The sequence below is a fragment of the Alexandromys fortis genome, unplaced genomic scaffold (genome assembly GCF_014885135.2).
Source record: "Alexandromys fortis isolate MF-2015 unplaced genomic scaffold, M_Fortis_MF-2015_v1.1 scaffold_164, whole genome shotgun sequence".
In the NCBI taxonomy this organism is placed as follows: domain Eukaryota; kingdom Metazoa; phylum Chordata; class Mammalia; order Rodentia; family Cricetidae; genus Alexandromys; species Alexandromys fortis.
Genome location: NW_026068047.1, coordinates 1,629,109 through 1,645,473, shown reverse-complemented (window position 1 = coordinate 1,645,473; position 16,365 = coordinate 1,629,109). Strand labels below are relative to the sequence as shown.

Sequence of the window (16,365 nt, the reverse complement as noted above, 5' to 3'; positions counted from 1 at the left end):
CCTCTGTTAGGACTTAAGGCTCACTCCCCAGAAGGGAATCTATGCCTAGTACTGCAGAGTTCATAAAAAATGCAAACCAGAGCAGAACATGGGCCTCAGGGGAAATGGAATACCACTGTTTAGTTGAGTTGCTACAGAATAAAACTGCCTTATAAATATTTTTATAATATGTTTATACCATAGACAAACGCCACTCTCAGCCTTAAAGACAGAAACCTCTCTTTCAAGGTGAATGGGGGTCAGTGCACTGGCTCATGGCTATATAGGTACTGGGAATAAGTACCAGATGAGTACTTAGCCCTGATGTATCCATTGTGTCCACTTTAAGGTGTAGGGGACATTGTGGGAAAGAGGGCGAGAAGACAGCAGGTTTGAAATGCCGCCATCAGGCATACTAAGCCACTGCACAGCAGCCGTGAATGCCAGCATCGGGTCTGTGTAGTGGTGTATCCCTCAACAGTGCTGCACTGAAGGAAGGGCTCAGGGGGCCTTACTCCTCAATGCTAAACTATTTGCTACCGATAGATTAGGGAGAGGGGACTTACTGCTTTCAGTCGTGTACTCTCTGGTGACCCCAGCAGATTCTAATGCATAGTTCTAATCTAATACTCGTATGGATGGAGCCAATTTAACTAAACGAGTCACAAAGCAAAACCAAAGCCATGAACCTGGGAAAAAGATTGGTTGGGATGGGGAAGTCACTGACGGGACAACTTGACACAAGGGTTATCATAGAAAAGGGAATCTTAAGTGAGAAAATGCCTTCATCGGATTGGCTTATAGGCAAGTACATAATCATTTTCATGTGTGGGAGGGCCCACTGTAGGTGGTGACACCCCTGGGCAAGAAAGCAGGCTGATCAAGCCAGCGAGCAGTGTTCTTCCACGGCTTCCTGCTTCCAGATTCCTGCCTTGACTTGCCTTTATATTGGACTGTAAGGTAAGGTGTAAGATGAAGTCAAGTTGCTTTTGGTCCCGGTGCTTTATCACAGCAATAAAAAGTGAACTAAGAGAGATGGGAAGGAGGTAAGAATGGGGTCGGGGTGGTAATCAGATTACGTATATGAAACTGTCAAAGAACAGAATTAAATAATGAAAGTATGAACACATATTGACTTAAATATATGACAGAATTAAAAAATAACACATTCATGTAATATTCAGAAGTCTTATATAACCCAACAAATTTATAACTAAAACCATTTTTTTTGTCACAAACGGTTTATTAAGTATGAATTTTATGGCTGAGAAAGATCTGACTTGAGGGTATGGATCTGAAAAGTTATCAAACAGGAAAACAGTACGTTGTATGAATGAAATCATCATCAGCAAACCAAAAGAACGCACTTAAAAGCTAAAGCTCAGAACACATGAGTGCTTTCAGGAAGAAAGTCCTCACGCAGGCTCCTCAGCCACAGCTGCTTCCGCAACCGAAAGGCAGTAGTAAAGTTAGGTGAAGTTTAAGGAGCAGATTTAAACATTTAAAAGCTATAGTCTTAGCAGCTGACTATTCAGGACAGGAGAATGTTTAAATGTTTAAAATGTTCACATTTATTGCTGTCGACTTAAGTTCTGAGCTGTTTATTGTTCTTTAATTTTGTTACCAGATTGTGGGTAATAAGATGAAGAGATTACAAGGACCCGAGGATGGGCAGACTCAGGGAGAAGGGGCAACAAATGCCAGTGGAGGAGCCAGGAGGCCCCTCCTTGCCTGGATGTTCGATTTCTGCCATCTGACCCACACACTGCGCTGCTCACACAGAATCCTCCCCTGGGCTTCTCCACAGTGCAATCAATATGGTTAGGATGTCTGGCCACTGGCTTTGCAACAACACAGCTAACGTGCCACGCAGCCTCCACATTCCTAGAGAGAAAGCTCCCGCCAGAATGTGCTTCTGGTGTGATACTGAACCGCCTTTAATAGGCCCACCCAGCAACAACTTATTATCTAGGGCAATGAAACTTCATTTGACTTTGTTACTTACTGTTAATTAAGGACACTGACTCTGAAATTTTATATGCTTAAGTTATTCCCAGTATGGTACACAGTCTCCCCATCTGCTGCCTGAATATCCAGATGCAGAACCCTCTGCTCCGTCTCTAGAACCATGTCTGCCGGTACTCCACCATACTGACCGCCAGAATAATAATGGACTAAACCTCTGAAACTGTAAGCTGGCACCAGTGAAATGGTTTCCTTTCTCTCTAAGAGTTGCCATGGTGTCTCTTCACAGCAACAGAAACCCTGGCTAAGACATTATACAAATCCCTATCAATCTCCAGTTCCTCAAATCCTGCAGACTAGCTTTATCATCTGTCAGTGTTTCTCTTTCTGAGTGACTAAGTTTTCCCTGTGTCACCTTCACAGTTGTGTCATATCTTAACCCTATTGCTAGTTTGCTGTTGTAGAGCATAACACTTACAATTATTTTAATTTTACTTTATCTTAAATGATTTTAATCAAATGTTTATGAAAAGCTGTTTTTTTTTCTGAGACTAATGAATCCCCTGGAATTGAAATGCCTAGCTGTGCTTCCTCTCGGCCAGCCAGTGTAGGCTAGACCTTTTCTGATACAAACAGAGGCATGGTAGATTTTAACTCCATGGAGCCAGACACAGTGGGAATAACAACACCAACCCAAGCAGTATTCACTTCTAATATATCCATTTCTAGAAAACAAAAGTTTAGAAACACAAAAATACTATTGTTTCAATTTTAGATAGTATATGGCTATTTGAACTTTTAAACTGCACTGTGGAGAATTTCTGTGTCTTTCAAGGTGTAATCCGATCAGCTGAAGTCATTCTGAGCGTTTCCAACCATATTTCTATCATATTTCTATTCATATTCTATTGATAATCAGAATGCACATGTAACCATAACAGCCCAGATTAAAACCACCACAGAAAATGCCCCACGATCCCCAGGCCTGTATGACTCACTCACCTCCCCACGCAGTGGCTCCCCCAGCAGCTGCTGGTGCTACAGGCGCTGCTGCGCCCCCAGCCGCTCCAGAGAAGTCTGGCTGAAGATCAAGGAGGTCGCTGGATGGCTTAGCAGCGCTGGAAGGGAAGCAGGACTTCACAATCAGACACTGAAACATTGTAATGCAAAGTATCTTACAACAAGACCTATGCAGACAATATCAAAGACTTGTGTGGGCTGCACAAAGGCTTGGAAAATCGCCTTTGTCAAAGGAATAGATGGGCAACACAAAGATTTTTGTAAAGGACTTTGAGGGACAGGTGGTCTCTGTCACTCCTCAACTCTGCCATTATAGCAAAAGTAAAACACAATATGCTCCATCTCAATAAAATTTTATTTGTAAAAATAATAAGCTGGGTAAAATACTACAGGGAATTGGAACTCAAAACTTTGAGATTATCTTTTTTTCTATTTTTTAAATGTAGAAAAAAATTGTCTTAAGAATTCATAAACTACATGCTATTAAAATAACAGTTTATTTTTCCCTAAATTAGATGATAATACATCAAGTTTGCCTTTCAGTGGCCTATATTACTTTGAGTAAGCTTTTCAAAATTTATCCACTGGTAAAAATTCCAAATAGAATTCTATGTTTTGTTGATTAAAAGATGGGCTCAAAATCCCTAGTGTCCTGGAATCTTATTCAAAATGCGAACTTCCAGGTTAATGCTGTTGTAACTTCATCAGAACCTTTATTTTAACACGACTCTCCTATGATTCCTGGCTACACTAGATCTGAGGCGCACTGACTACAGGCTAGAAGCCCTCAGAGCCCCAAGCTCCCCATCTGCCTTCATCTTTATTTACCCTTTTACATGGTAGATGCCCAATCAATATTCAACTGAAGAGAGGAATCCACCACACTTAAACTCCTGAAGGCATTGTTTAATCCCCAAGTTTGCTTCAGTAATAGACTTAAACACAATTAGAATAAATAACAAAAATGGGAAATGTTTTATTAGTAAAACTTTAATCAGGAGGCATGTGTGGATTCCAGGGTTTGTCCCCAGCAACACACAAATAAGATTATAGCACTTGGCTTTGCCAAGCACATAAGAGGCAGAAGTAAGCAAGTGTAGCACGCAGTAAACACAGAAGCAGTAAGTAGATTTGTTGCTGCTTAAAACTGAGGTCTCTCGAAAAAACTGAAGTCTCTAGCATGCATTCATAAGAGAGTCACACACACTCTAAAGTGAGGCTAGAATCCTCTCACAGTGAGAGAAGGAGGTGACCCAAAATTTTTATCTGTGGAAGCCCTTATGTGTTGTTGACTTATTTCAGGCAGTTCTGAGACTCAGTCATCCCTGTTTCCCCCAGCACACGGCAGCCACGTGTACCTGGTCTCTTCCTACCACCTTAGCTGACTTCCTTCCATGGCCAAGCAATCAGCCTGCACCTGCGAGGTTGACTCATCTGACAGGGTTTCACCACAAAGCCCAGTGTGGCCCCTAACTGGTTATGTAGTCCAGACTGGCTTTGAACTCATGATCTAACTGCCTCGGCTTTCTGAGTATTAGGACTACACGTTTGTACAACCACTCTGTTAATGGTTCTGGAGCACTCTGAAACACCTTTTAAGTTTCTCACAGGAGGAGTTGATTTTTATTAGATACTCTGCATAGCATCCAACCTCTGAAGGACCAGCACTATATGAGTCTTCCAGAAGTTTCCCTCAATTTATGAGTGACAGCATTGGTCTTCCCAAGGATTGAAGGGACACAGACTTAAAGTCACTCTAAGAACTTACCTTACCCTGCAAAAGGAACCCCCAGTCACACAGTCTCAGGACTGGATTTCACCTGGCTAAACCACGTGGCATCAATACAGTACACAAAATACAACAAAAATCAAATCAAAATATTAATGACCTGTTGTCTACATACTCATGAACTGACCTGACTGGGACGGCCGCAGATGCTGTTGCAAATAAGTCAACCGGTGGGGAGGTGTCGATGGTTTTAGCTGGTGTAGAGTTAGGCGATGTAACAGTTGTGACTGGAGAAGACTGCAAGTGGAGAGCACAGCACAGGTCAACAGAGGTGCATCGGAATCCCACTGAGCAACGGGGCTTGGCCCGTAAACCCACGCCATTCCGAGTATAATCACTATGGGCCAAACACACCTCGAGATGGAACAGCTACATGTAACTACATAAAACAGTTGGCCTAACTTCTAGTTGTGTATTTAAAATCAAGATAAATGTATGTACTGAACTTAAACTTATTAGGAAACTAGCTGTCAAAGATGGCCAATGGTGACAGCAGCTATAAAGCCAATATTTCTGTCTCTTAATCTAAATGTACTTCATGTGAAATCTCAGATAACTTCAACATCTGGATGTTTAACATAAATACTTCATAGCTGGCAGGGACTAATTCACATTTAAGATCCAAGTCACTGACAATGTGAGGATATCGCCTGTACCTCATCATATTAGATTTAGCCCAAATCTAAACCTTTGGGCTGAGAAGATGGCTCATTTGGTAACGGACTTGCTGTGCAAACACGGGGACCTGAGTTCTGTCCCCCAGCACCTATACAAAAAGCCAGGTGCTGTATGTAGTATGTGTGTGTAACCCCACAGAGGTCACAGGCCAGAGACAGGCAGAGCTCTGGATCCCACAGACCAGCCAGTTTAGACAGATCCGTGAGCTCTGGGCTCAGTGAGAGAGCTTCTCTCAAAAGGTAAAGTGGACCTAGAATGAAGGAGCTACCTGATGTCAACCACTAGCTTCCAAACACACATGCACACACATGAACAGGTCACACATATACAGCAATTCTTCTGTTTGTTTGTTTTCAAGACAGGGTTTTTCTGTGTAGCCCTAGCTGCCCTGGAACTCACTCTGTAGACCAAGATGGCCTCAAACTCACAGAGATCCGACTGCCTCTGCAACCCAAGTGTTAGGAATAAAGGCATGTGCCACCACTGCCTGGCAACACACAAACAAATCTTGTCTCCTATAAGTTTTATAGAGATGTTAATATTTTATGTATTAGAAAATTAAAAATTTTGTGATCATACTAATCTAGTATCTATAACTTTCCACAAATAAAATGCATGAATATCAGGATCAAACAAAGGCTCTGCCACCTTATTTCAAATACAGCAGAGCTAAAGGAATCTTTTTAATTTTTTTTTAATTTTTACTTTATGTGCATTGGTGTTTTGCCTGGATGTATGTCTATTTCAGGGTGTTGGATTCCCTGGAACAAGAGTTACAGACAGTTGTGAGCTGGCATGTGGGTGCTGGGAATTGAACCCAGGTCCTCTGGGAGAGCAGCCAGTGTTTCTAACCACTGAGTCATCTTCCAGCCCTAAAGAAAGCTTTAAAATGTCACAAAAATCACTTTGAAACAAAGGATGGATAAGGAAGTTATGGGAGATCTTTCCATTTTCTGGTGTCTTCAGTTTTTTCTTCAAAGACTTAAAGTTCTTGTCATACAGGTCTTGTCTGGTTAGTTACCCCAAAATATTTATATTTGTGGCAATTGTGAAGGGTGATGATTCTCTGATTTCAGTCATATCATCTCCAAAGAGTGAAAGTCTGACTTCTTCCTTTCCAGTTTGTATCCCCTTGATCTTCAAGGCTTCCCAATGGAACAGAAAAGTTCATCAATGGAATCAGGAAACACTAGCTACACAGCTAATGGCATATTATCCATGCTGGACACTAACTGCTCTTAAACAAGGAAAAAAAAAATAATACTTCAATTTTTAACTAATACTCGTAAATAAACTTAGAAAAAGTGACGGTCTATAAAGTAGCAGGGAGAATGTGAAGACACCGCACATACACTACTAATGCGGATACAGAAACGTGTATCCCAGGAACCTCTAATGTAACGTGGGGGCTCAGAAAACACAACACCAATGAACATCATCATTATGCAAAACAAAAACCAGAAAATTTCCATTTGGCTAGAATGTCAAAAAAGACCGTCCTAAAGTAAGCCCTGATTTGGCCACACTAAGGAGTCATAAGCTGGACATTTTCACACAGGTTTGTTTCTGCCTCGGAAAAATTGAAAAGATTTCTGCTTAAATTTTTTTTTTCAGGCCCTGTGAGCATTTAAATAGCCAGTCAGGCACAGGCAGAGCGTCTGCCATTTGGGAGTCTCTGGCACAGTCGTAATGACACCCCCGAATATCTGTAATGGCAGCAATTACATAATGGAGATGTGTCAAAAAAAAAAAAAAAAAGGCACATCTATTACACCTCTGCCTAAAATACCCAGTGGCAGATGTGAACTACAGGCCCGGGAGAGCACGTGCTCCTGTCAGGGAGAACCCTGCCACTGTCCTTCGACGGCTCAGAATGGGTGGGGGGGGGGGCGGCTGAAGGAACTATTATGGTTACTCTAACAGCCATGCTTGGGGCAAAGGCACCTACTAACATTTTTTTTCTGTATCATTAAAACACACATAACACCCTGTTCCTGATCGATATAGAGATTTATGATGTGTGAAAAGAATTTCCAATTAGCAAAACATTATACAGATACACATGGCTTTGGCTGTCACAGAAGTACGAGAAAAACTCACCTATTTAAGAACTCAGGTTCTAAGAGAAAGCTGAATCACTTGTAAATATAACTTAATCTTTTCTCAAAAAAATATAAATCAAGCGATCCATCAGTCTTATTCCTAGCTGCACACCCCAAATAAATTGAAGGCAGAGTCTCAAACAGATATTTCTTTTTATACATATTCCTTAAGATTTTTTAAAATTTGTTTTTCTTTATGTGTATTGTGAGTTCCTAATTGTCTGCAAAAGTACCATGTGCATGCAGTTCCTACAGAGGCCAGAACAGGGCATCAGATTCCCCTGCACCTGGAATCACTGGAGGTTGCGAGCCACTCAGTGTGGGTGTTGGGAACTGGGCCTGGCTCCTCTGCAAGAGCAGTGATTGCTCATAACTACTAAGCCATCTCTTCAGTCCTTCAACTAGACACTTCACAGAATAGTTCATATGTTTGTCGTCTGTTATACTGAAAATCTGGATGTAACTCAAATACCTATTGGAGGAAAAATGAACAAAACAGGGTGTGTGTGTGTGTGTGTGTAACAGAAAGGTTTATTCAACCTTAAAGAGAAAATCTTGGCCTTTGAGGCTAGGCTGAGCCCTGGAGACACATTAAGTAAAATAAACGAATTATGAAAGGCCAGACTGTCTGGATCCACTCAGATGAGGTATATTTGCAAATGTAGAAAGAACGGTAGCCTACAGGGGCTGAGGTCAGGAGGCATGGGGCATTACTGTTTCATGACTCTGGACTTTGATTTTTAGAAAATGAGAAAGGCCTGAAAGTGTGGTATGCTTGCTGTGTTGCAGAATGTGCACACTTGGTGCTTTGAGCTTTACACTGAACGAAGCAGCATGTAAAAAGAAGACACCCGGGAAACAACCCAACTTACCTTACTTAATGGAGAGGGAGCACCAGATCTAAAAGAAACACAAGAAGATGAAATGTGAACGTGCTGAGGATGTCTGCAGAAGCAGCAAGTTTGGCGACATGCCGTTCGGCGCCAGGGCTGTTTTCATGGCGCTCTCATAGTCACAGAGGAGCCCACACCACTGTCTTTTACTCAGTCAAGTCCTTGTCTCAATGTTCCCATTGACTTAATATCTATCAATGGACATTCTTAAATTTAAAATGAGTTTTTCCCGATTCATTGTTGTTTATTGTCCACCAAAAAACAGTTAGAATTTCAACTTCAAAAAGGTCCTCAAGCCTTGTAAAAAGGCGCATTATGTAAACTTATATAAACTTTAAAAACGAATACCTATTAATTATTTCAAAACTTAGAAAGCTCAAGAAGAAAATCATTCATTGCAATTCATTTAACTTCAACTCTTATGCATAAAGAAGGAACCTTAGAGAAAAAAAGACAAGATCCCCTGTGAGCCGCGTGAGCGAACCAGACTCAACACACATGACTACACGCCTGTAGCTTGTATGTGTTATCTTCATGCCTGCAATGAAAACTCTTTAGGAAAAGTATTTCCATGTGTTTGTCATAACTAGTGGGAGTGTGACAGAGCAGAGCAATCTGGATGGTTATTTCTGAGGAAACATGAAGGAACGGGACAGTCTTTAAAGGGAACATTGACTTTAGCACGCACTAGACAGTCACGCTTTAGAAACAGTGCCTGAACAGCTCACCCTTCCCTAACATGGGGTGGCCTGAAATGAAGAATAAGGAAAGAATGAAGGCAAAGCAGACCTTAATAAGAAGCTGCAGCCAGGGTCAGCTGTAAGGATGACTTTCGTTCAGGAGCAAATACCAAAGTTAGTAACTGGGATTTTGTCCAATCCTATGCAAATTCCACCTCTTTACAGACACTCTGTGCCAGCTATTACTATCTTATGCGTGCCTGTAACTTCCCATTTGAAAGGCTCCACTGGAGTGAAGACATTCAGTGTTTTTACATCTACAGAAAAATGGATTTAGGAACCTACGAATCTAGTACACCATTAAGGTTGAAATATCATGAATTTTTGGTTAAACTTTTTTCCACTTACATCATTTTCCTTCATACATTTTCAAAAGGAAGGAAATTAGATATATCATAAAAACCATTAAACAAAAAAATGAAAATGAAAACTTAATAAAAAATAATGTTTACTTGGCAAAATAAAAGCAAAGAAAGAAACCACAAACACTCTTTGACACGGTCACTTTCTGAGAAGAAGTGACTTTTTCTCTCAGTCGAGTTTCACAAGCCAATTCTTCCTGATACTGATCTGATGAGTTACTGGGTATAATAAGCAAGAACTCCTGAAATATTCGCCAGCCAATACACAGATAGTGGGACTGGCTTCTACTCCACAATAAGCCTATGTAATAAAACTGATAGAACACTGCCCTCTGCTGTTAAAGAACTCAACCTCAAGATGTGTGAAAGACAATTGTAACTGGTGTGATCACCCTTCATGAAACACCACGGGAACACTCTTACTAGTGCCTGTGGCTATCCCATGGACTAAACAGATGAGCGAGAATGGACTGCCTCTCCCTGAGCGGTCAGAACACCGCTGATCACACTTCAACTGTCTCTCATCTCAATCTTCATCCCTGGGGGCTAACTAAAAAGAACACATCCTGCCATTGTATTACCTGAACACTTTATACAATATCTAGCATTTTGGGTGGTATTAAATTGAAAATTCAAGTAAGAATGTATTTATGTACTCATTTCATAGTCACCAATGAAGCAAAAGTCTTAAGAAACTGTCTTTGGCCTGACAAGAAAGCTCAGTGTAACAGTGCTTTCTGCAGAATATGATGGCCTGAGTCTGACTCTTGGACTCATGGGGTGGATAGAGAGAATCAGGTCCCACAAGAGGTCCTCTGCCCCTCCACAATATACACATGAATAAACAAATAAAATGTAACTAAATTATCTTATTTGGAATTAAGCTGTCAACATGAGTGACCTCTGTTCCCATTGGCCCTATCTGGCCTTTGCTATGACATATTCAGAGGTGTTTCGATGGGGCCATTAATCACTTACTGAAATCTACACCAAGGCTGTCTGCTACCCAGAGCTTGTCCCTGGTCCACATTCAACCATGCCCTAAAGAAAACACACATGGGATAGGACATGTATTCTTTTCCCATAGGTCATAAACAGCTGCTTTTGGAGAATATTTTGCCTGATATTCCATCTTAATGCGCCACTGACACTTAAAAGAGAGAAAATGCTACCAATTTTTGAGTACAGACAACAACATTTACTACAAACTAATATTCATTTTTATAATTTCATGCATGGTGTTGGATTTTTGTCAACGACACCAGAGAGAATTCTCTGGGAAGAGGGAGCTCCACTGTAAAAAGGCCTCCATCAGAATGGCCTGCAGACAAGTCTATAGGGCATCTCCTTGACTGATGATAGATGTGGAAGAATTGAGTTTACTGTGGGTGGTGCCATCTCTGGGCATGGGGTCCTAGATGGTGTAAGAAAGCAGACTGGGCAGTAAGCAGCGTTCATGCAGTCTGTTTCAGTTCCTGCCTGCACGTCCCTGTCCTGACTGATTTTCTTGCCTTGACTCCCCTCACTGACTGACTGTGAGCTGTAAGGTGAAATAAACCCTTTCCTCCTTAAGCTGCCTTGGCTGTGGTGCTCATCATAGCGATGGAAACTTAACCAGGACTTAGAGAAATCTACATAGCAGATCGTTGAGAAAACTAAGGCACTACTGATAATTTTAAAGGAGAATGAATGGCCTATACTGTAAATCTAAGAAAATAATCCTTAAATTGCTACAAACAGGCCTACAGACTTTTTTATGAACACAGAAAATGTCGACGCTTCTTTTAAAGATGGAAATAGCAAGTTCTCAAGAGAAGAACCTTTGTTATTTACTTCATCCCCAACAATAATTCCTATGTAGTGTTGAACATGAATGTTATCCACAAAAATACAGAGATGTAAGAGCCTATCAATATCTTGCAAACAATTTTAATTACACAAGATATATTGGATTTCCTACATGCTCAGTTCAACACTTAGTATGCCACAACAGAAATAAAATCAAATCCAGTTTTCTGTGCTATGGAATCATAAAGGAAAGAATACACAAAGTTATGCCATACAGTATTCCACATTATTTAATGCCTGTCAGTGGATATGGTACTAAAAGTGAAAGGTATTCATGTCTAATCTAGCAGTCTTTTTGTTTTGTTTTGTTTTCAAGACAGGGTTTCTTTGTAGTCCTGGAACTTACTCTTGAACTCAGAGATATGCTTGCCTCTGCCTCCCGATGCTGGGACTAAAGGTGTCTGCTACCACACCTGGCTTAGGCTTATCACAGCAGACATTTACAATGGCATATACATACACAAGGGGTTAGAAGAGTTTTGTATCGCTATGGGATGGCAAAAAAAAAAAAATAACCTCAAACAAGCAATCTATGCTCGTTGTAAAATTGCCTTGGCTTTCAACAGTGTACCGGAAGACAATCTTTCACTTATTTATTAAATGAAATAATGAAATATCTTTCCTAAAAGACAGTTACTTAAACACCTAAGAGATACTGTTAATTATGATCCAATAAGACCCAAAGGAAGCAAAACCATTCTTTCCAGACACTTTAGGAGAAAAAAAATACATAATAGAAACATAGATGCAGAAGATGGACACTAATCAATTTTCAAAATTTCAGACACCAAATATAGAATAGTAAGTGGTTTTGGTTACCAAATGCAAAGCTACTTAGCACAGTACTCACCCTTCACTTAAGTTCCCATGGAAGCACAAATACACAAAGGAGAAATGAGTTAACTTTGTTCTTTCTTAAAACCAGATCAACAAAAGACTGAATAAAATGTGTTTTCAGCCAATTACTGAAAGGAATCTGGCAAGCATAAAGTGATTTTAAAGAAGCGAGAAAAGTTATTCTAAGCTGAATGAGTTTGGCTATGGACTACATATGGAGTTTAGTTCCTATTTCTAAAAATGCCTATGGGTAAATTTTCCTCAAATTGGCCATACAGGGGCAAGTTCAGAGTCAAAGGCAGGCTTAAGAGGCTGTAGTTGGGGGAAAAAGGCTCTGGTGTAGGCAGCACTGGACATTTCAATAAGAAACATAGCGAGGTCGGCAGTGCCTGCCTGAGAGAGCAAAGGCTTGAGAAGCAGCTTGCAGTACACATAAGGCACTCAACAGGGACAGACAGACTGAGGGAACATGCATAGGCAAGGTCCTTCAGCCACTGGAGCAGGGACAGTTCTCAACTCTCTGCGCCCATTTGTCTAAGTCCCAGTCAACTCATCTGGCTTCCCAACTATCCCAACAGAGAGTGGCCCAGTATATTGTAATGTGGTTGTCTTACACCAACATCTGTCAACCACAGCTACACTGGACCACAGCCTGGCCTAAAAACAACCAGAGAGGTCTTGTCATCCATCACTGAGGCTATGGGGACAAATATGCCCCAAAAACTTCCCTACTGAAAAGTTAAAACTATACCAGACACTATGTATAAAACCAAATTAAACTAATTTGGCAGGAAAAACACAGCTGATGAAATAATTGGCAAAATATGTGACATCAAGACATAAGCCTAGGCTTCGAGAGGATGCCCAGGGAGGGATCAGAGAAGAGTTAAATATTCACAGCTCTATAACTGGCAAAAAAAATAAAAACACACAGACAACCCCAAATCTATGACCAGCCATTAGCCCTGCAACAACTAATTCCTGAGCTATCAGATGAGCTAAGTGAACTCCACCTGAAGTTAGGACCACTAATGACAGACTGCAAGCTGACTGTGGAGCGGGGCCTGCTTTCATTGTTCCCATAATAAAGTGTAAAACAGTCCCTGGCATCTAGAACCAAAATTCTTTGGAATTACCCATGTGGATAAAAAGCCACAATACAGAGAAGCTCATGCCTAAGGAAGGAAGGCTTCATATATAGGTGGGGTTGCAGAGGGTCTTCCCAGGAAGCCCAGGATTTACACCAGGAGACAGGCAGGGCCAAGGCTGAAAAAATACAGTGGGAACAAGGGATGAAGGCTGGAAAGGAGCAGGCCTTGTGCACAGACAAGTCTGATGTCTGTTACAGAGGTGGGGAAGACAGGAACCTGGGCATTATTTTGTACACAATGAAGAAAGCAGCCAAAAACTAAGTACCCAAACAGGAAGTCCTCAGAACCAGCAAAACTGCATGAATCATCGCCTGCCTGCTGCTCCTGCTACCGAACGATGATTCTAGAGTAAAGCATCAACAGCATGATGTGCCTGACGCTCAAGGAAGTGTGGCCCTGAAAACCACATTCGAAGGCTTCTCTTTTCTCACACTGCAATTGGGAATGTCTCAGTACTCAAGGACGCTTGTGAAATTCTGCTTGTTTTAGTCACAGTCAACCACAACAGCCTTAAGTTTTCAAGAGTGACTTCTAAGGGCAGGTCCAGTCAACCTGCTGTGCGTCACTGATTACTGGGCTGCATCAGTGCAGACAGGCTGAGGTCAGGTGTCACCTGATAGAAGAGGATGGGTAGGGTGCCCCAGGGAAATGATTTGCAGAAAGCCAGCAGCAGCTAAGCACACCCTGAAGTTGCACTGGAGGAGGTGTCCCCCTGAGAACTCTCATTCCCATTAAGAACCACTTGGTGTTTTTCATCTTATTTACGATATACAAGCAATGCGTACTTGTTTCCAGGTTTCTTTCCTTCTAAGGTATTTAGATGCTGTTCAAGGGTCTCCATAAGACTGCTGGGAGCCTACAATAAGAAATAAAAATAAATGTCTGTGTTGTTCTCTTTCAAAGCAAGCACACTTTAACATCACTGTAACCCTGTATAGTGGAGGCCTATGTAAGCATCCTCACATCTGTGTGAGATGATTTCATCCCAGGTCCTTTGATATCTAGGTATTTAAATTCTGTGGTATCTCAGACAGGTCCACCTTAAATAGACTTACCTCCACTGCATACTCAATGACATTACAACAGGGTTCCAGTGAAGGGTGTTTACTGTACTGGATGGGTGTTTACTGTTACTGCTTAGGTGGACTAAGATCGAGTTCACTACCACTTCACACAGAACCATAGTGAAAAGATGTTTATTTACACCCAAATCCAAAACATATGTGCCCAAATATAGATTTATAGAAATTTGAAAATACATTAAAATTTATAAAAAATTTATGCATGCCTGATTGAAATATTAGGAAATATGAATATAATAAATTCAAATCTTAAACATTTATGTGATTATCATATGTAATTATATGATTATAAATGCAAATTAAATGAAATCATGACTATATATAAAAGTTAGTATGTAAATAAGCATATTGACTTGATTCAAATTACAAAAGTGGGATGGAAATGGATGCCCATATCAGCACTGTCAAACAAACTTAGACTTCAGAGTGAAAAGCTGTCAAGGAATCTAGAAGGTTGTAAGATGATACAAGATGGAATTTCAAAGACAGTTCAGGTGAAGATAGATTTATTCAACAATGTCCAGCAAAGTCCACTGAGAATAAACTTATAAGTTTCAAAAAATGAATTTTTAACATGGTTAATGGAAATTTTCTTCTATACATTAGATTATATATTATAAGGAAATGCTCATTAAATAAATATGCATTGGAACTTTAAGCAGAAAATATAACTGAGCTAAACCTTGTTAGATAAACTTCTATCTGGTAACTTCACATTCTTTTCAACTACTGATGTTAATGATGACAATGAAGATAGACCAAAGCGGCCTAAGAACAAACTCCATTTTTCTTTATTCCCATATAAATTATGTTGGGAAACAAGTATCAAGTCACAGAATCTCTCTTTATCGTAAGACCCGTGTCCTCTGCATGTGAAATGAAATGTAAACACAGTATGATTCTTTTGCTAAGTGCAAATTAAGAAGTTTATATAGGAAAAGCAAACACTATTAATTTAAAATGCAGAACAAAACACTGCTAGCAAAGACTCCATAGGACCCACAGTCTCCGGCCTGTTAGTACGGAGATTAAGACAAAACATCAGAAAGAGAGATTATAACTTCATTCTCCCCAAGGACATTTCTGTTCCTCAGCCCCTCTTTTTGGAGACAGGATCTTACTACGGAGCCTGGCTGGCCTCGAACTCAGAGAGATTTCCCTTCTTCTGCCTCTCGAGTACTTGGACTGCAGGTGTGTGCCACCAGGTCTGGTGGGAAATTTTTTAATAACTGAAAGAACTGAATGCTGAAGTAGAGAGCACAACAGCTGTAAAGAAGACGTGTCAGGATGATGCCCAAGCAGACTTGCTCCAGGGAGTTACTCTACATATAATTAAGCTTGAGCCTTTTATCCTAGGGATTTTCAAAGTGCCTTAACGTTTATATTTTTCATAAGGACATGTGATCCAAGAGAAGTTCTTCTTTGGGAAAAAAATGTCCTTTGATAGGAGTGTCCAGGAGCACATGATGCATGCCTTTTTCACTGCTGGTGGAGAATCAACTCCTCACACAGTCGGCCGGCACCGCATAAAGATGGCCTCCTCTGGGAGGGCGGGGGGCGTCCTGAACTTCAAATCAGGCAAACTTTCAGAATGCCTCTGCCACAGTAACAGAAACTTGAGGGAACACTGAGAGTCGGTAGCATCTTTACTTTCTCATTTCAGAAAAATGGCCAAGTGTATAGGTCAACGAACAGCATCACCAATGGCATACGCTTTAAAATGAGACTTCTCTCTGCCAGCAGTTTTCAGGTCAACCAAAACTCCGGGCACCAAACCCTAAGAGTTTCTTCATACACGGAGTTTAAAATTTAGGCACACACTCCAAAGAGAAAATGCTATTGTGAGAATTATTTGGTTGAAATAAATTCATTCAAAATAATATGAATCATAACTAGATTCATCGGGGCATCTGCCATGA

General features: G+C 40.8%; 1 protein-coding gene across 1 annotated transcript in view; it reads right to left on the bottom strand.

The window, feature by feature from the left end:
• Snap91 (synaptosome associated protein 91) overlaps positions 1 to 16,365 on the bottom strand; it is a 108,424-nt gene that overhangs the window by 30,687 nt on the left and 61,372 nt on the right. Inside the window, exons 9-13 of the mRNA XM_050118935.1 lie at positions 14,150 to 14,220; positions 12,227 to 12,232; positions 8,406 to 8,433; positions 4,881 to 4,990; positions 2,947 to 3,062 (exon numbers count right to left, since the gene is read on the bottom strand). Coding sequence (XP_049974892.1) covers positions 2,947 to 3,062; positions 4,881 to 4,990; positions 8,406 to 8,433; positions 12,227 to 12,232; positions 14,150 to 14,220 — 331 coding nt within the window. The remainder of the gene's footprint in view (positions 1 to 2,946; positions 3,063 to 4,880; positions 4,991 to 8,405; positions 8,434 to 12,226; positions 12,233 to 14,149; positions 14,221 to 16,365) is intronic.